This window comes from Hibiscus syriacus, unplaced genomic scaffold, assembly GCF_006381635.1.
Source record: "Hibiscus syriacus cultivar Baekdansim isolate YM2019G1 unplaced genomic scaffold, ASM638163v2 tig00112249_pilon, whole genome shotgun sequence".
NCBI classification, from domain to species: Eukaryota; Viridiplantae; Streptophyta; class Magnoliopsida; order Malvales; family Malvaceae; genus Hibiscus; species Hibiscus syriacus.
Genome location: NW_024063281.1, coordinates 838,136 through 858,982, shown reverse-complemented (window position 1 = coordinate 858,982; position 20,847 = coordinate 838,136). Strand labels below are relative to the sequence as shown.

Sequence of the window (20,847 nt, the reverse complement as noted above, 5' to 3'; positions counted from 1 at the left end):
CCCAGGAATCATATCCCCATCTACGAAAAGCCCCAAATGCATGGAAACATCCTCCAGCATAATTGTACAATCTCTACATATAAGATAAAATGTGTGTCTGTGGTCTTCACCTCTCAACCAATGCAGAAATAAGGTTGGATTCAAGGTTACAGTGCCCTTCATATTTTGCTACGTAACTGAATCCAGCCTCGACTAAATACGACCATACAAGAGTAGGTATCTCTAACTTAAGGTTATGAATGAATGGATCTAATATACAATATTTCTCCTAATTTAATAAATATTATAAAAATTAAAATATAAACTAATACTAAACAAATTAAATAAATAAAACAATAACAATAATTAAAATTACAATAGAATTTAAAATTGTTATATTATCAGCAAAATGTCTCGAGATATGATTCACATCTAAACGTAGCAAACTGCCTTCCATTTTATAACTACAAAAATTAATAAAAAGTTCGTATGATAAAATTTAATAAAATAATAATTTTTTGATTTATTATAATACAATAAAAATATTTTACCTTCTTAATAGAAAGATTAAGAAAGAGAGAATTTGAGATTTGAGTGTGGTTTGGATGTTGTGTTTGAGGAAGAGGTTATGAGGTATTTATAGGAAGAGAGGGTAGACAGGTTTCCCATAAATATGGGCGGCGGATGGTTGGGGTATTAAAGGAAAGGCGTAGATAATGATCCGCGCCTTACGTATGCGTGTCAAAAACCCTGAAAGGCACGGATGGCGATCCACGCCTGTGTTGACGTGGCGCCAGCTCGGATAAGGCGTAGATGGTGATCCGCGCCTTTCATAACGTGGCATCAGTTCGGATAGAACCCCGCAAAGGCGTGGATCGCTTGTCCGAAAAGGTGCTAGATCGATAATATTAGGAAAAAAATACCTGACATATAATTATTACTTGTACGGGTGATATTTTGATACAATCGCCTATAAATTCTACCATGTGAAAATGATTTTTAATAATTTCAGGCTTGATATGAATCTTATCAGACGAATATTAAAAATTTTATATATAATTTTTGAAAAGGAAAATTGGCAGCATTCTAGATCACTACAAATACGAGACTTTCTGGGAAGCTATAATCATCGATAATGTCACTTTAGAACGACTTCTTGATTTGAAAGAGGCCACGAACACAGCATCGTTCTAGAAATATAGTTAAATAAAATTTAGGGTTTGATTAATTTTCAAAATCAGAAAATCCAAAATGCCGTGTAATTGCAGTACTTCACTTATTAAAATCGTATATGTATGGTATATTTATTAAATTTAAGGGTAAAGTAGGCAAATGGTCTCCGACTATAAGATATTATTTTATTAAGTCCATTTACTATTAAAAATTATAAAATGATCATTTGATTATAGAGTGTTGCTATGTTGAGTCCCTCAACTATTAAAAGTTACAAAATGATCACTCGACTATTCGTTATGTTCCAAACTCGTCATTTTTTAAAAAAAAATGATGGTATTTTGAGCTGAATGTTAACCTATTAACTGTGATATGACAAAATCTGATCCCATAATCTCAAATGACTATCATATTCTAGTCATCATGTTAACATCCAGCTTAAAAAAATCAAATTTTTAACGAAAAATGATGAGTTTGAAACATAAAGAATAGTCAGGTGATCATTTTGTAACTTTGAATAGTCGAAGAACTTCACAAAGCAACATTCTATAGTCAGATGATCATTTTGTAACTTCTAATAGTCAAGGGACTTAATAAAGCATAACCCTATAGTCAAGGGAGCATTTATGTACTTTACCCTTAAATTTATTAAACAAATTTAATGATAAAAATGTTGATTTTTTTTGAGATTTTAAATTCGAACAGTTGTATTTACACTATGTGCATACATTGATAAATAAGAAAATTTTAAATAAATATTATCCTATAATTGTTATAAATTAAAAAATTAATTTTATTTATTATTATTGTAAAATAAAATGCTAAATTTTCAAATAATATTTACTATTCGAATTTTGATATTCACATATTCTCAGTCCGGCAAAGAAATTTCTAATAGATTATAGTACAAATTTATAATATTATATAAATTCTAACATGTTAATCGTTTATTCGCATTATATTCTATGAATCGTTTATAATGTTTATGTTATATTATATAATTATTACCCTCCATAATGTTGTCATTGCGATGACTATGCAAAGTGATTATTTGAATTTGGATGTATATAGAAAATTTATGAGGGTAAACTACATTTTTTGGTCACTTAACTTTGACCATAATAGTTGCTTTGTCCGCTCAAGTTTTAAAATTTACAATTTCATCCCTAAACTTTTAGATTTATCTCATTTCGATTGCTGGACCTTTAAGTGCATAACACCAACGCCGAAACATCGTGCTTTAAACCTTTTTATTTCTAAAATGTTCCTAAAATTTTGAACTTCTTCCTCATAGTCGGAATCCTTCCTTACTGTGTCAATGGTCATTTGGCATTATTGCATTTTGAACGCGATTTTTATCCCGCTTACTTTGTCTCATATGTGTCGATATTACCCTCAACTGAAAGATAAGTACCATTACTAAACCTATAATCTTATAAATTACAAAAAAAAAATAGATTAACTACCTGAAAATACACCCGAATATGTCTATCAAGCCATTTTTTTATCTTCTTACTCTTGCACAAAACAAGCTTTGGAACTATTTTGAATGCGGTTTTTAATATGCTTACAAATTACCCGTCCAGCTCAGTTGGTAGAGCATAATGCTCTTAACCTTGTGGTCGTGGGATTGAGTCCCACGGTGGGTAATTCATAATTTTGACTGCCGGAGGTCTTCCATGGAAGCTTCTCTCAATCTGGTATTGGGGGCAGTCTACTATCCTATCTCTCCCATATCCCATTACATATGAGAATAGGGTCAGCTAATTATTTATAATTTTTTTAACATGCTTACAATATGTCGTATGTGTCGATATCGGCCTCAATTGAAACATAAATTCCGATACTACGCCTCTAATCTTATAAATTACAAAAAAAAAATTAGATTAGCTACCCGAAAACACCCCTCTAACGTGCCTATAAACACTTGCGTTTTGGGTTGGAAATCCATAGAACTCGCGTTATATAGAACACGAATATGTTAAATTCCATATGTAATAAATTACTGAGACGTTTCAATATATCGTGGACCTCGCATTGCTGAAACTGTGAGGTCCTTGTATTGTTTAGGCGATACAATTGTGTTTAGGTAATGGTGGCGTTTGTTAATTGTTTGAGTAAACTACACTATATACCCCTGAACTTTGGCCGCTGTATTGTTTATTTCACTAGACTTTTCAATTTTATCAATTATAGCACTGAACTTTAATATATACTTCAAATGTACCATTGAACCGTTAAAATCCAAATGGTATGATGAAATGAACAAAACATCATTTTAGTACAATTATTGATGCCTAAAACAATATTGTTTTAGACAGATATCAGAGAATGAAAGATATTTGATTCACGCTAAGCGCTTCAACGTATGGAGTAAGCACGGTAGACAGAGTTCATGTCAAGCACTTCAATATTTTCTAGCGTGTGGAGTAGATAGGGTGCTTTAATTTCACGTTGAGCGCTACAACGGACATTTCAATATTTCATGGACCTCGTGATTCTCAAAATGCGAGACTTTTTCTAAAATAATAAATTATATTCTCTGAAAAATGTTTTTACGTTGGAAAAGTCTTGCACCATGTATAACGCGTGGCCTTGACATGTATAAACGGAGAATATGTTAATACATTATTTTTATCCTTCCCCTCTTTATCCCCTCTTTATTATTTTCTATTTGATTTTTCTCAAAATCAATAAAACTCAAATCACGAAAGATTTATCAGTCAAGTAATTAAAATAAATAAAATTCAAATATATAATGATAAAGTTGAAAATTTTTAAAGTTGAGTGACCAAATCGAAAATAGAAGTGATGACTTTGATTATGACATTATTGATGGATTACAATCTTTATCAATCAATTAATTAAAATTGAAATCTGACAATTTGTGAAGCCCTAACTAGTCAAATCCAGTTATCAATCAATTAATTAATATGACTAGCAAATATTGAAATATGACAATTTGTGAAGCTATAACTAGTCAAATCCAGTGCCCATATTCTTGCCGCTGTTGCTTGCTAGTTTTAACTAGCTATGGTGATCTCAAAAATTATTTTCTTTTGATAATTTAGTTTGTGTTTAGGGTAAATTATAGTATTAGTGCCCCAATTATTACTTTTGTTCTATTTGGTCGCTCTACTTTTTTTAAAATCATTCATAATGTTTAGTTTTATTTTAATAACTCATCGTAAAAAAATAATGATGATGCACTGATATTGATGTGTCATCATAAGATAATATCATGTTATTATTGAAATAAAAATAAAAAAGTATCACGTCTGCAGGTGAGTGAGTAGACTAAAATCAAAACGTATTGTCAAGTATGATTGAAAAAAATAGTCGGATGATTAAAACAGAAGAAAAGTGATAATTAGGGTATTAAACATGTAGTTTGCCCTTGTATTTATACATCAATCCTCAAATCATTTTATGAGATTTCCTTGTAAACAAATTGGGAAAATTTGAAACAAATTTCTATGGACTTCTTACCTAATACCCCACATGTATTAGCAACTAGTTGATTTTGCACTGCTTCTGGAAAAGCTTTCAAGACATTTCGTTTTCTGGGGTTCACTTGGATGATGAACAGCTCTGCCAATGATCTTGTACATAGTGTACCATAATCGGCCGTACAATTTGTTGGTAGGGTTGTGAGACTTTTTTTTTAGCTGTGATAGTCGAAATTCGATTCCCTGTGATTTCAAATACTGGGAAAAAAATAAGTGTCGAACGTCGTTGCAAAATCTAGCTGCAAATAAACGAACCGAAGAAGATGATGAACAACCATCTGAGAAAGATCCAGAGAGAGAGAGAGAGAGAGAGAGTCTTCTTCTTCGATCTTGCATCATGATTTATATATAAGCTCGGTGCCGCGTTGAACATAAGATAATAATGATTATATCTAGGTTTAGTTATCTGTTAATAGATTTAACTGGTAGAATAACAGCAAAAATAATGAACAAATATATGGTATCTCTTTATTATAATTTACCAAACATCTACATATAAATTAATGAACAACTATATACAAGAACTCCCTTGGTGAAGAAAAAAATTAGCAGGGAAAAACAAAATTATGTAATTAGAGGGGAAGAGTTTGGAATAAACAATCATTCTCCAGTGGAGTCAAGTTCAAATCCAAGCATAGAACCCTTCTGCTGTTAGATTTCTTCAGGATCGGTGTTATCACCGCCTCGTCATGTTGGTCCCGGTTTTCACTCGAACCAATCCTATGCCTCCTCATGTGTCCCCCCAACGCTTGCCCGATCGTGAACTCGAGCCCGCAGATCGAGCATCTGTGCGTCTTAGGTTTCGTCGGTCGCCGGTTCTCGGTCGAGTCATTATCTCCGCCGATCAGCTTCGGTTTCTTATGGCTGGCTCGGTGGCCTCCTAGAGCTTGGAACGAAGCGAACTGCCGGTTACATGTTTTGCACTCGAAAACCCTACTAGGGTGGTTGTTGTTGTTGTTGATGTTGAAGATGGCTCGTTGATCGTAATCGTTTCTTCCTTGTGAAAGGAGCATCAAACAATTTGCCAAAGCTAAATTGTTCTCTATTTCACTAGGGAAGCTCCTCTTCATACTTTTTGGGTGTGAAAATGCAAGGTTCTATGGGGTATTTGATTTCTTGTCAAGTGAAAACAAGGAAGAGCAATAGAATATATAAATTTATAGGATGGTTTGAGAGAGAAGTTGTCATTTAAAGTTGACCTTTTGAAATGACGTTTGTACTCGTTATTGAATGTTTTTGAGTGTGAAATCAATTCGATCTACTCGCGGTAAACGAGTTAAGTCGAGTTCGAATTCTACTGAGTTATGCTCAAAAATTCAACTCAAAATTCACGAGTCTAAAATTTTTAAATTCAGCTTGAGCATAATCATGGATGAGGCTCGAAAAAGTTTGAAATAAAAAAAAATAAACTTAACTCGGTTGAAGCTTAAACTTAAATCTAAACTTTAACTATATGAAAATCTCATATTGTATTTTTTTAAAAAATCATCACATAAATATTAATATTATTAATAATTTATTTTAAAAAAAATAAAATTTTCATAGTTATGTTTTTCGAGTTGCTCGTGAATTTTTCGAGTCGAATATTAAATAAATCAGTACGACTTGTTAAAAACTCGAATCAAACTTATTAAAATCGAGCATCTATCTAGCTTTGATTGAATTAAACTTACTAATTCACGATATTTCGGGTCTTGTTTTAGGTCTTTCTTGGGCTTAGAAAACTCTCTATGGTCATTCAAGGAGTCTAGAGGTTCGAAATGTAGAATCTTAGTTTGAAAACTCTCGTCTAATAGACTTTTAGGCTTCGAAAACTTATGAAATTGTTGTCTTAAACCCATTTTTTTATTTGTATGGCTTCATAGTCCTTATATCTGTTATGTTTTGTAATTTAGTCATTCAAATGATTATTTATGCATACAAACTTTCAAATTTGTCTTATAATGAGCGTGTTTTTTCTTTACTCTTTTTCCCATTTCACTCTATGTACTTAAATCTTTTCAATTTCCTCATTAAACTTAACACATTGGGTTATTTTGGTTATCCAGTCGTTAAATATTTAACGGCGTTAAAATAAATTATTATATATATGCAAAACGACGTTGTTTTGGTGAAAATATTTTTGTAAAACAACGTCGTTTTAACGTCGTTAACTATTTAGCTACGGAGTGACCAAAATATGGGATATAGAATAAAGTTTAGTGACAAAAAAAGATTCAATGTATTAAGTTCAATAAGCAAAATAGATGAGAGAGTAAGTTTAGTGATTAAATTTGTAATTTTATCTTTGATTAAATTTCACAAGAATCTTTTATTTAAGTGTCGTGTCAAACAATCTCCTCTGCTAGCGACGACGTCGTTTCTTACACGTCGGTATTCATCTAAACGATTTCTTACGGGTTAAACACTCGAAATGTATATACTCTTTAGCATGATACATAAAATTTTGTTTTGATGTAATTATGTACATGAAACTTTAATCTTTATTCAATTATACATAATTTTAAAAAATAAAAATATTTAATTATTTTTATATTAAATTAATATAATTATTTGTATTTATAATCTCCGATCATAAAATAATGTTATAGTAATAATAATGATAATAATTTATAAAAATTGAATCAAATTAATTTTCTTTATTAAATTGATGCGATTACAAGGGTATTATATGTTCAAAAGATTTTAAATCATTTAAAAATGAACGTTCAAACACCTCTGCAGACGTTGGTGCTCGAACCCGGAACATTTAAAGACAACTATCATCCCTTTAACCACTAAAATAACTTGTTTCGTGCAAATCAAATTAAAATTTTATACGTACAAATACAGAAAATTAAAATTAATGTATAATCTTATATATTCAATAAATGTTTATTAAATTTATTGCACAAAATCAAAATCCATGAATAATCCTACATATTTAACAAATGTTCATCCAATTTATAATTTTGTATTGGTGAATTTATAGTTTTGTATGATATGTATACTTTTATTTATATAAAATAATAATATCAAATATTTGATATGATTGTTTAATTTTTTTTGTCCTTTCGGTTCTAAGACTTTGCCTTAACTAATTCAAACTGATCCGCATCGTACATATGATTTTGGTGGGATAAACATCAGTGTTAAAATTAATAAAATTAAAACGTTGGTGACATAAGTGGAATTTGAAATAGTTAACCCTTAATATTTTTATTCTTAGAACGGAGTCATTTGTTGAGTGGGAGCGGATGCAGCCCTCAATTCTTTTGGTAGAATAATATCTTATGTCCTTATTAATTTAAATATTAGTTAAATAAGACATTTGTTCCTTCTGGTTTTAGAATTAAATACTTAACAGATTCTTATTCCTCTTAATTTTTAGGTCTTTGTGATTCGTATAAAATAATAATACATTATTCACAACCCATAAATTAAATAAATTAATTCTTTTAAGTCCCTTTTTTTAATTTTGCAATGATTATTTTTTTATTTTATTTGGATAATTAAAAAGTAATATTTGTTCATATTTTTTTAGTTATTGATAACACATATAAATCTTATACATTAGGGGTGAACAAAACTCGACTCGACGAATTTTTTTTTTCAATTTCGAGTTATTCGTGTCAAATCGAATTATCAATTCGATTTTCGATTTCGAGTCGAATTGAAATTCGGGAATTTTGAATTACTTGAAAAATATTGACTATGAATTTTGATAGTTTTATTATTTAGTCCCTGATTTCATTATTCATTCAATTCCTCCTCCATTTTAAGTATATTTTTAACCAAATTTGAACCATATGCTCCTAAACCATCGTAAAAACATATACTTTTGATTCCTCTTTTCGATAAAAAATTTTTTATTTTCCAATTTAGTCCTTCAATTTTTCATAATTTCCTTTTTTCTTCAATTCATCCTTTATTTTAAGTCTATTTTTTATCAAATTTGAACCACATGTCATATACCACTATAAAACACATATGTAACTTCAATTCTTTTTTTTTTTTTTTACAAAAAACACTCTCTCCTTTTTATTTGTATTTTACTCAATTTGGTCTTTTGATTGCAATTGTTTACAAATTTTTTCTTCCTATAAATTCCTTGACTCTTTTATACTTTCATCAATATTTTACCCTCAAAATAAAGAAAATTTATAATATTGTAAATATATTTTATAATTTTATATTGTATTTGATATATTAAATAACATTATAATGTGAAAATATATATATATAATGGTTAGAGAAAGTCGAAAAGTTGGAATTAATCCTTAACATAATACTATAAATAATTATAATACAATTAGCACATAAACTCGAAAAAACTCAACTCAAATTTCTTAAACTCGACTCTACTTGAAAAAAAATTAAGTTAAATTCGAGTAGTAAAATACGACTCATCAACTCAAATAACTCAAAATATTTTGACTCGACAGTTATTTGATATCAAAATCTTTAAAAAGAAATATCAATCTTTTTTTTTTCATTAAAGCCTCTTATAAATTATCCGTAACGAGTGTTAAGATTAGTGAGCGGTAGAAAATCCAAACAACAGATTTCAAGTGGCGCGCGAGAGGAAAATTTGCATGTTCAAGATTTTCTGGTCTCATTGAATGGAAAACAACATATAATTTATTCTTTAATTGAATTAATATTATAATTCAATGAGACCATATTAACCATGGCATCATGATTCATGGCATTCCACTAGTTTCTCATCAACCCCTTATTTCCATTGATTCCCAATCCTTGACCCTTCTTGATCCACAAGCAATCAATTGCATCAGCACTGCAGATGCTTTGATCCTCCCACTGGGACGATCATCTTCAACGCTTTGATCTCTAATATCCGCTGAGATGTTAAGGCCTTTCAGAATTTCCGAGTTAGAATTCGAAGACGGTCGAGAATCATGCAAATCATTCGGCTCCATTTCGTGTTCCTCAGCTATTTCAACCCCAAATCTTCCTTGTTTGACTCCATCTGTCTGAGTCGACACACTGTTGCCTTCGCTGATAAGTTCTCTGTTGGTTTTGGCCATAAAGATCCTGTGATCGTCTTCCTCAAGCTCCTTGAATTCACTCCATGAATGGTGTTTCCTTCTGGTTTGTGCAACATCATTGGAATCTTTGCTCGAACCGTATGTTTCCGAGGAACCTTTGGAGATCGAAAGCTTAGAGACGTTTCTAAAAGCAGTGAGCCTTTGAGGATGTATTCACGTCCATGACAAGGGTATATGAAGTCGTTTTACGATAAATCTTGCCACGCATATCCGTTCTTGTAGCTCCTGAAACGAAATCTTTAATCAGCTCGCTTGACATCGAATTCGAATATGATTATTTCAAGAAGAATGAAAAAGAATCTATAGTACCTTTTTGAAGACCAGGAAAACCTGTTGGCCATGCCATAACCTCGGAGGTTGTTCAGTTTATTTATAACATCTGCAAGGATACATCAGATTACAAGGAAATTATACAAATCAGTTTAAAGTACACTAAATTTCAAGAGAATCCCATTTTTGTTTACCTCTGAGAAAGTCTTTCTGGAGAAGAAAGAGGGACTTCCAGGAAATGAGGATGTTCGAGTCGGCCATTGCGAGACAAGTAGTAAGCCTCGGGAACTCTGTTCGTTGTTCGATTTTCTTTCGACCCAAACGATGTTTCTCTTGGGACTAGTCTCTTGATATCTCTTCTCCATTGCCAACTCTGATTTCCCTCTTGTGTTGGCTGCCATTGCTGTTTTACACAAAGCTCAAATGAAAGTTAAATATTTAGGCATTCATAAGTTTTTGAATTTTGAAGCCTGCAGGTTTCGAAAATCGATTCAGGGCAGGTGAAGTTAGGCGAATAGGATTCATTGAATCGAAGGAAACAGCTGAGAGGAAAAGTGGAATCCTGCATAAGAGCCTGGAAAACTAACAAGGACAAGTACTAGCAAACAGAGAGATAAGAGAACTTCTCACTTAAAATATCGAATCCGAAAATAGTTCATGCTGTTGTTTTCAAAAGATGTCATTCAATAAATCAAGTTGCATGGATTAAAATAAAGAGGCAATCTTTGACAAAATCATGAATGATTAAGATATGTAAGGAATCATTACTAGGAAATGGATAAACTTGTTTTTGAGTTTAAACCAACATCATGGGACAATTTCTTCAGTTGTGGGGCCAAAATCCCAGCATGTTCTTGCATAGTTTGTGAACTACCAGAAAGCTCACGGACCAAAGTGAAATGAGGACAAAGTTTCCATTTTCAACCAAAAAAAAAGTCAAAGTCAGTCCCGTGAAACCATGACGCTTAAAATGTGGAAACAATTTGACAGCCTTCGGGGCGAAACTTCAACGGTTGAAGCTCACATGTAGCAATAAATAACTATCAATTTTCCTCAAATCTTTGCCAATTTGTAAGTGCAACAGGAGTCACGTGTAAACAGTCGCAGCAATTGAGGTGATAGGTGAAAAATCTTCCATTAAGGGATCAATTTTTGTTTGCATTTGTTATTTCTGCAGATTTCTTGTTTGGGCATGTAGAAGAAAGATGACCCTTTTGTCCGCACTCGTAACACGTCCTTCTCCTCAACTTACCACTGCTAACACTCAAAACCGCGTTCTCAACTTCGTTAACTGGGGGTGGTTCATTAGTCGTAGGTGCTTCGACACTCAGAGTTGTTTCATTACTGGTAGGCGCTTCGGTACCCACAGGTCCTTTTGGGCAAGCAGAAGAAATATGGCCCTTTTGTCCACACACGTAGCACGTCCGTCTCCTCAACTTACCACTGCTAACACTCAAGCCAACATTATCAACTTCATTAACTGTAAGTGCTTCGACTCTCAGAGGTGCTTCATTACCAGTAGGTGCTTCGACGCTCAGAGGTACTTCCTTACCAGTAGGTGCTTCGACACCTGCAGGTCCTTTAGTGCAAGCAGAAGAAATATGACCCTTCTCTCCGCACTGATAACACGTCCTTCTCCTCAGCTTACCACTGCTAACGCTCAAACCTCCGTTATCAACTTCACTAACTTGAGGGGCTTCAACACTCACACCCACAGGTTCTCTGACACTCATAGATACTTCTTTACTTGAAGCTCTTTCATCGCTTCTACAGACTTCATTTCTCGTTTGATGAGATCCTGATTGAGTTTGCACTGCTTTCTTAGGAACAGCACAACTTATCTTCACAGGTCTACCACACACAATTTCTTGGTCCAACTTAAGTGCCATGGCTACTGATACACTATCAGAGAAATCCACATGAGCATAGCCTCGGAATTCCCCTGTTTCCTTGTTCATGCCAAAGCGAATAGATGATACATTGCCATCAGAGAAAAACTTCTTCAAATCATCCTCGGTTATATCCCAAGATAGATTTCCAAGATATATTCTGTTGTATCCCTCCACCATCTTAGGGGCAAAACCAGTCGCTTTATTGACTCGAGTGGATTTGTAGGGCTGAATCGTCAACTGCATTCCACCCCTGAGGAAACCCAGAAAATTATAAACACAGTTTAACAACGGCAAATAATGATATGGTCAACCGAAGATCGTAACATTTACTCACATTTCAGCTCTATCAAGAGCCAAGGCTTCTTTTGCTGCCGCTTCTGTCTGTATGAAGTGAAAATAAAAATGTGAGCAAACTCGATCCGTAGTCAAGCAACTACAAGAAGACTTTTACTTATTTCAAACACACACACACACACACACATATACAACAACAACAACAAAACCCTATTCCCATATACAATGGCTATATTTGTTCTTTGAAAATGGAATTTTTATTTTTTTTTATACATATACATAAAAATTCCATTTTCAAAGAACAAATATAGCCAACTCTAATGTAAAGAATAGTGTTAGAATACTTCAGCTTCTGCTCCTTCCGACTTTCGTAAAACTAGCTTATCATAACAATAGCGATAAACTACAAGAAGACTTTACTTATTTCAAGCATATATATATATATGTGCATGAAATATCCATTTTCAAAGAACAAATAGAGCCAACTCCGATGCAAAGAATAGTGTTAGAATACTTCAGCTTCTGCTCCTTCCAACTTTAGTAATAACTAGCTTATCATAGCAATAACGATTAAACACCGGATGATACTAATATGAATAAACTGATCCACCTCGAATTAGTAAAGCATTTATAAGTGTGTACAAGCAAGCATCATGGATAATTACCTCGAAACTAACAATTGCAATTCCTCTGAACTTCCCAGTGTCGGGAAACTTCATACAATCAATATCAGTTATGGTGCCACAACTTTCAAAATAATATCGAATATCATCCTCGGAATAGCGATATGGAATCCCTCCAACGTATACTTTTGTGAGATAAACTACAAGAAGACTTTACTTGTTTCAAGCATATATATATATATATATATATGCATGAAATATCCATTTTCAAAGAACAAATAGAGCCAACTCCGATGCAAAGAATAGTGTTAGAATACTTCAGCTTCTGCTCCTTCCAACTTTAGTAATAACTAGCTTATCATAGCAATAACGATTAACACACCGGATGATACTAATATGAATAAACTGATCCACCTCGAATTAGTAAAGCATTTATAAGTGTGTACAAGCAAGCATCATGGATAATTACCTCGAAACTAACAATTGCAATTCCTCTGAACTTCCCAGTGTCGGGAAACTTCATACAATCAATATCAGTTATGGTGCCACAACTTTCAAAATAATATCGATATCATCCTCGGAATAGCGATATGGAATCCCTCCAACGTATACTTTTGTGGCAACATCCTCCCTCACCTGGCTGCATAAAAAAGGGCAAAGCGTGGCAATTAGAAACTCCGAAACAATAACCCCATTTATATGCAAAAGGAGATAAAATAAATTATTATCAATCAACAAACAACTAAATTCCAGAAAAGCAAAAAAAGGAAACAAAAGGGTTTTCGTCCCCAAAGGTCCTTCCTCCCATCTCCATTTTTCGAGCTTTCTAGTTGACTATAAAAATGCCAATATCTTTACAAAAACCAAACCATAACAAAAGGAAGTACAAAAACAGTTCTGATAGCAAGCTGAGACAATCAAATAGCAACTAAATGATATACATAATTGGCTTAGATAAGCAAAATTTAGCTTAAGAAACTTATACAAATTGAAACACCAATTACCAAAAGCACAATCAAATTCAAACCTTTTCCTTTTCTTGTTGGCATAAAGTGTTATATTAACATTGAAAATCAATTAAAAAAAACACCTTTCGGCTCCATTCTCAACCTGCATAACCCTATGCTCTTCCCTCGTATCCTTGCTTCCTTTTCTTCTTATTCTTATTCTTAGTCTTAGTCTTCTTCCTCTTAGTACTATTATTATTGTTATCACTTTCTTATTCTCCGACGTCGTTTTACCCTCCTTTTCCTTTCTTCCTCTTCATTGTCTTCTTCTTTCACCCTCCTCGCTGGTTCTTTGTTCTTCGTCTTCTTCAATCTCCATTCCATTTTCTTCAGGTTCCTGGTTCAACCTTTTGGAAAAGACACGTTTTCTTCTTCTTTCTCGCTTTGACAATCTGGGTTTCAGAGTTACTGAGTCCAGGAGCGATTTCAGGACTGGGGCTCTGATTCTGAAATGGGTTTTCTCATCTGGTTCGGGTTCGGATACCCTTTTCGCCAATAGTTCTGCTCTGAGATTCTGTTTGAGCTTCTTGTTTGACAACACCATTTTCTCCCTTGTATCTCAGTTCTCACAGAACAGAATTCAAGATGGCTAAAACCCTAGACAATTTGTTCTTTTTTGAAGGAGACGGGGAGAGCTTCCATACGACATCGTTTAGGCGATGGTGGCGTTTGTTAATTGTTTGAGTAAACTACACTATATACCCCTTCACTTTGGAAGTTGTATTGTTTCTATCACTGTATTTTAATTTCTCAATTATAGCATTGAACTTTGATTTCTACTTCAAATGTATCACTGAGCCGTTAAAATCCAAATAGTATGATGACATGGACAAAACGACATCATTTTAGTACAGTTATTGATGCCTAAAACAATGTTGTTTTATATTGCATGTGTATCATAATAGCCATTAACAACGTGCAAACATATCTATAGATACAACTTGAATTCGAGATTTCAAGAGAGAACAACACTTTTAATCACCAAAGTCACTCAACGAGTGTATTCCTTCAAATTTTAAATAGAATTAAAAAATAATATTTTTTAGTTGCTCTCCAGTACCAAGGCTTCGCCCTGGTTAATCTGGATCGATCTGGGTCGTACACTTGACTTTGGTAGGTGAATCTTCCAGCGAGAATTTTCTACATACACAAAGACTCAAACCTGAAACTTTATTTAAGCTATATCACTTGAATCAACTCTGTTAATAAAAAAATACTCTAAAATAAAATTGAACTTATTGAAATTAATGAATTACCTGAAAAACCATACATCGAATTCTCTTGAAATAAAAGAAATCATATCAACAAAATTTATGCATCATTCATATGTGAAATATAAACTCCAAAATAATATGATTATCAGATAATTTTGAAGGATTTCGATGTCATTAATGGTTTTGAAGCATAAGCAAAGGTTTAGGCACATGTTCACATGGTTGATCCAAAGAGATTGGTTGATCAATTTGGCATAGATTTTAGGGTAAATTACACATTTAGTACTTAAATTATCAGTATAAACTTTCAACTTTTTCAAAATCATACCTAACGTTAGTTTTCATTTCATTTTTGTAACCCGCAGTTAAAAATTTAACGTATTTAGTACCTAAACTATCAGTTTTGGTCAATTTTAATACTTAAACTTTTGATTTTTTTTAAATGTTAAATTTTGAATAGTGGTACTAAAATAAAACAAAAACTAAATTTTATATATGATTTCAAAATTGAACGAATAAGTTTTAATATTATTAATAAGATAGTTTTAGATGATTCATTCTTTCTAAATTGAACGAACAAATCATGATCAGCAACTACTTAAGAAAACGAAAGAAAAATTGAAGAAAAAGATGAACAATAAGCGATGGATTCAAAATTCTCTCTTTCGATCTTACTTGTACGAATATGTCAGTGCTAAGATTGATAATCATCTACGAGTTGGTAAGTGAATAAATCCGACTGTCAGATAATACATTTAACTAGTGATGAGATTGACAGTGGTCACGTTGTAGTCAAATGAGATTAATTTGGGGAGTAAGGACTAATTTGAATAACATTGTAGTAAGGACTAATTTGAATAACATTTAATCTTTGTTGACATTTGGGACTATAATCTAAAATTATCAACCATATTTTTTTCTTCTAATGAGTATATACAAAATTAATATACCATTGAGACAAGAGGGACAAGCCTCAATCTAATGCTGCTATGCCCCCTTGAAAGAATGTCAATCTATATGTTTCAAACACCACCCAAATTCACAAACCCTGAATTCTAAAGCATGCCTTTAAACAGTGTTAACTACGGCCACCGCGACGCCTACCCATCGGAGTTGACGTTGTTGCTACCCTCGCTCATCCTCACATGCTCTTTGGTTCATCACTCGGATAATGTCGTTACGAGTTGTTCATCATCCCCCCATTCGTAAACAAGAGATTCGACAAAGAACACACATGCCGGTGGTAGTTCCGGCTCTTAAAATGAGTAATTACAGTCTATCACGAGCCGAATTAAATTAAACCAGTCGATGCTGATGCAAGCCTTTCCCGAAATGTGGTTGCATTAAACGAACGTACAAGCCATTTTTCGCAACCAAAGAATCATGTGTCCCTTCCTCCACAATACGACCGCTGTTAAGTACCACGATGTTGTCAACATGCCTCATCATCGCAGCTCGATGGGCTATCAAAATGGTAGTTTTGTTCCCCATTATCAGCGTATCGAGTGCCTCCTGCACCACTCGGCTCGACTCGGATTCAATGGATGAGCTAGCTTCATCCAATAATAAGATGGGAGCATTCTTTAGGACCACTCGGGCGATGGTGATTCTTTGTTTCTGTCCTGGGGTTAAATCCACACCCCTCATACCAAACATGCGTGTCGTAACCGTGCGGCAAGCTGCTGATAAAAATGGTGAGCGTTAGCTATTCTTGCGGCCTCTTTCATCTCGGCTTCGCTAGCATTGTGCCGTGCATATATAATGTTTTCCCTGATAGTAGTTGAGAAGATGATGGGTTCCTGCTGAACAAGACCTAAGTGATTCCTCAACCACCTCAAGTTGTATTGTTTTAAATCCCGCCCATCGAGTAGAATCTGACCTGCGACCGGATCATAAAATCTCTCGATGAGAGAGATTATCGTACTCTTCCCAGATCCTGAAACTCCAACGACAGCTAAAGTCTGTCCGCTATTAACTTTAAGACTAAAATTGCTTAATACCAACATTTCTGGACGAGTAGGATAGCAGAAATCAACATTTTTCAACTCGATGCTCCCATATACATTAGGTGGCTTCAATGCTGAGTTATCATCTGGCTCGATTTTAGGGACTCGGTCGATAATTTCAAACACTGAAGCGAGAGATTTTCGCCTCTTGAGAATGTACGGTGCCAATCCAAATGGCTCCACCAGTGCAAAAGTGGCAAAATAGAAAACTATGTACTCCTTGACAGCCGTAGGCAGATCGACGTAGCCTCTTTTAACACAGAGAGCGGTGTACCAAAGGTGAAGAGCATTGCAGGCGAAAAGAAGGAACTGAGAAAAGCCGAATGCAAAACCTATTGTCATTCCATGAAAGAAACTCTTTTTCAGTATTTTCTTCAGCCGCAATCTGTAGAGCTCCATTACCTTATTACCGGCACAGAATGCGACAACTGTGTAAATGTTTCTCACTGCATCCTCGAGGACCAACGATGCTTTCCGATGCATCTCTTGGATTCCCTTAGAAAATCCAGCAAGCCATAATTTCTGATACATTTTAGCACTCAACAAATCAGAAATTTGGATACGGACAATCTTACATCGGAGTTCAATAAGAAAGAAAACCGAAAGATAATAGAGGAGAAAAAGGGTGCACAAATATGCAAACCTGTGCAAAAGCAGAGACGGTTAAAACTGGCAGGGTTGCGAATGCCACAAGTGCCAACCGCCAATGTAGCAACAACCCAATTAGCAAAGCAACAATAACAGCAGTGCTATCCTGTACAAATATTGAAAGCCGGTGCTAAAGCAGCCCGTACAAATGTAGCATCATTTGCCAATCGCATGGACAAGGTGTCTGCATTATTCTCTTCTTCATCAAACCATCCAACTTCATTCCGCAGCATTGCTGTAAATGGTAGGCAAAACATGGTAAACAATATGCATTGAATTCATTATTCAAGTAAATTTGCAACATTGATATGAAGCGTTAGATACCTGAGAACATCATCCTGCGAACCCTTTCAGTCATCTTTTCCCCCATAATGCCAAAGTAGAAGTGTTGCAAAAAGTTGGCAACAGTTACTATACCCATACAGGCAATTATCAAACACCACCGGTCTACATCATCCCGTAAGTCATTTTGTTCCCGACGCCTATAATATGCTGTTACTATCAGAGCGATAACATAAGCAAGAAGTGGATTAAAAGAGCCAAAGATTGCAGCACCAATGCTTCCCAACACAGCATAGAGCCACTCTGCAAAACTAAGCTGTGCTAACCTCCAAAAAGATGGAGCTTCCTTATGATGCGCTTCCTTAGCTTTCATTGGGATGTCATCAGCATCACTGAGAGGGCAACTAAAAGTAAGAGAATGAGAACGTTCACTTTTAGAATCAGAAGTAAGAAGAGGTGATACAGGAGATTCTGGGTCAGAACCGTTTGATTTCTGCTCCTGGGTAGACTGAACGTCAAGTTTGGGTAACTCTGGTAGCATCATTTCAAAACTATCCTGCCTCCTGATTGATGGTTCCTTATCAACACCATCCACAGGCAAACTGTTTTCGTGCATTTTCTCCGGTGGTGGTCTATGAGCTTTAGGTGATTCTTGTGAGTTAAAAGCACCATCATGGTCCCGAGATACACCAGGAACTCTTTGAAGCGAAGGTGATTTGATCAATTTTGGAGATGATGATTCTTGGAAGTTGTAAATCGATGAAGACTCCTTTTCAATCTGGAAAGTTGACATCTACTTGTAGTTCCTAACTGGAGTCCTGAAAAAAAAAAAATAAAGACATAAAACAAGAATTTCGAATATAGAAGCACAGGAGCAATTTTTTTAATCTAAGCCAAGAAAAATCACTGACAGAAATAGACTTCCACAGCCTTAACCAACAAAGACACATTTGTTGGACTTGGCATCAAGTTTACTTCTTTCAGCAGAATTTATATGTATATAAGAAATACAACCAAACACTCTTAAGTGTGAAATGTTTATTTCTTTCTTGCTCCAAACTTCTTCTGGTATTCTACCATCTAAGGGAACTAAGGGCCCACAGTTGATCAGGTAAGCTGCAGTGTTGATAGCTTCAGCCCATAGCAATTTGGGTAATCCGACATGTATCCTCATGCTTCTGGCACGTTCATTCAGAGTTCTGTTCATGTGCTCTGATACACCATTCTGCTGCGGTGTCATGGGAACTGTTGTCTTCATCTTGATCCCATTGTTTGCGCAAAATTCTCTGAATCTACTATTTTTGTACTCTCCTCCATTATCAGACCTCAACTGCTTGACTTTAAAACCAGTCTCATTTTCCACCATGGCCTTCCATTTTCTGAAGGTATCAAAGGCTTCTGATTTATTTTTCAGAAAATAAACCCACACATTCCTTGTAGAATCATCGATGAAGGTGACATAATATAGTGAGTCTGCAAGAGATGGAACTGGAGATGGTCCCCATACATCAGTATGAACCAACTCTAACTTTTTAACCTTGGGTGTCTTGCCAATCTTTGCAAAACTGACTTTTTTTTGTTTGTCAAAGATGCAATCCTCACATAGTCCGACATCCATATTCTTTAGATCCGATAACTTCCCTTTTGACAAAAGTGTCTTCATCCCTTTCTTGCTCATATGGCCAAGCCTTTGGTGCCATAGGTTTTATTTTCCATCAGCATCTACTACTGCAATGATATTCTCTAAGTTTGAGGTTACATAGAGAGTACCAATCTTCTTACCACGAGCAATGACGAGTGCTCCTTTGGTAATCTTCCATTCACAGCCTGAAAATGTTGTACTATATCCTTCTCCATCAAGCTGTCCTACAGAAATCAAATTTCTTTTTAGGCCAGGAATATGTCTCACTCCTTTAAGCTTCCAGGTGGTCTGGTTTGGCAACTTTAATCGGATGTCTCCTTTTCCAACGATCTTCAAGTTTTCATCATCACCTAGATGAACCTTCCCAAAATCACCGCTAACATAGTTCTCCATGATTTCTTGGCATTGGGTGGAGTGGAGAGATGCCCCTGAATCCATGATCAATAATTCAATCGGACTGGTGATGCTTAGAATCATGGCATCACCTGTTTCCTCTGTCACGCTGGCAGATTCCTGTGCACTGATATCTTTCTTCGGTGCTCGGCAATCTCTTTTAAAGTGACCATTATTGCCGCAATTATAACAGGTAAAATATTTCTTTCCCGTTCTTGATTTTTCCCTTCTAGATTTCGATCTGCCATGATTTGGATTTCTTTCTGAAGTTCTCCCTCTAGACTTCATGTGCAAGGCCGAGGAGCTTGTTGCTTCACCCGATTCTCTCCGTCGAATTTCTTCACTCAATACCAGATCCGAACGTTGAATTCAATTACTGTTTCCCGACGAGCTGCTGACTGCTGTAACAGTAGCATTCCAAAATATCTGGTAGAGATGATAAGCGAATTAAAGCTCGAACATCAAGTGAACTTTGTTTGAGGCCGATGGCTTCTCATACATACTGGAGAGAGCCGCCATAAGACTCATCGTGGTCTTTTCCTTTGCTATGTTGAAAGCAACCTTGCGGGATAACGTCAGTCGGATAACTCTGAGGGCTTGTCTCCGATGGCTTCATCATACTGAGAGAGCCGCCATAAGACTCATCGTGGTCTTTTCCTTTGCTATGTTGAAAGCAACCTTGCGGGATAACGTCAGTCGGATAACTCTGAGGGCTTGTCTATTGAGAAGAGCCCAATATTCATTCTTCATGCCCTCTGGTTGCTTTCCTGAGAGAGGTTGATATAGATTTTTCTAGTACAAAAAATCTTCAATCTGCATCTTCCAAAAGCCAAAGTCCGCACCATTGAACTTCTCAATTTTCACATT

At 34.8% G+C, this 20,847-nt stretch overlaps 3 protein-coding genes and 1 pseudogene across 3 annotated transcripts; all 4 read right to left on the bottom strand.

Annotated features, from left to right (window-relative positions):
* Window positions 1-5,233: 5,233 nt before the first annotated feature.
* Window positions 5,234-5,759, bottom strand: LOC120176580 (zinc finger protein ZAT11-like). The gene has a single exon (XM_039182990.1). The coding sequence runs from the start codon at window positions 5,729-5,731 to the stop codon at window positions 5,234-5,236; it is 498 nt and encodes a 165-aa protein (XP_039038921.1). The 5' UTR covers window positions 5,732-5,759.
* A 3,568-nt stretch (window positions 5,760-9,327) lies between these two features.
* Window positions 9,328-12,998, bottom strand: LOC120176485. Its single transcript, XM_039182912.1, has 5 exons — window positions 12,831-12,998; window positions 12,206-12,252; window positions 10,174-12,121; window positions 10,019-10,088; window positions 9,328-9,934 (listed from the first exon to the last, which is right to left on the bottom strand). The coding sequence occupies exons 1-3, from the start codon at window positions 12,882-12,884 to the stop codon at window positions 11,125-11,127; spliced, it is 1,098 nt and encodes a 365-aa protein (XP_039038843.1). The 5' UTR covers window positions 12,885-12,998; the 3' UTR covers window positions 9,328-9,934; window positions 10,019-10,088; window positions 10,174-11,124.
* LOC120176579 lies at window positions 9,368-10,240 on the bottom strand. Its single transcript, XM_039182989.1, has 3 exons — window positions 10,174-10,240; window positions 10,019-10,088; window positions 9,368-9,848 (listed from the first exon to the last, which is right to left on the bottom strand). Exons 1-3 carry the CDS (start codon window positions 10,238-10,240, stop codon window positions 9,368-9,370), a joined length of 618 nt encoding a protein of 205 aa, XP_039038920.1.
* Window positions 12,999-16,287: 3,289 nt separating the features above from the next.
* Window positions 16,288-18,752, bottom strand: LOC120176481 (annotated as a pseudogene).
* Between the last annotated feature and the right edge of the window lie 2,095 nt (window positions 18,753-20,847).

Coding starts and splice junctions, on each gene's coding strand:
- LOC120176580 (XM_039182990.1), bottom strand. CDS start 5,731: ATGAAGAGGAGCTTCCCTAGTGAAATAGAGAACAATTTAGCTTTGGCA.
- LOC120176485 (XM_039182912.1), bottom strand. CDS start 12,884: ATGAAGTTTCCCGACACTGGGAAGTTCAGAGGAATTGCAATTGTTAGT. Junction 12,253..12,830: donor TTGCAATTGTTAGTTTCGAG/GTAATTATCCAT, acceptor CACTTCATACAG/ACAGAAGCGGCAGCAAAAGA. Junction 12,122..12,205: donor GCTCTTGATAGAGCTGAAAT/GTGAGTAAATGT, acceptor GGGTTTCCTCAG/GGGTGGAATGCAGTTGACGA.
- LOC120176579 (XM_039182989.1), bottom strand. CDS start 10,240: ATGGCCGACTCGAACATCCTCATTTCCTGGAAGTCCCTCTTTCTTCTC. Junction 10,089..10,173: donor CCAGAAAGACTTTCTCAGAG/GTAAACAAAAAT, acceptor GTATCCTTGCAG/ATGTTATAAATAAACTGAAC. Junction 9,849..10,018: donor TTTTCCTGGTCTTCAAAAAG/GTACTATAGATT, acceptor ACATCCTCAAAG/GCTCACTGCTTTTAGAAACG.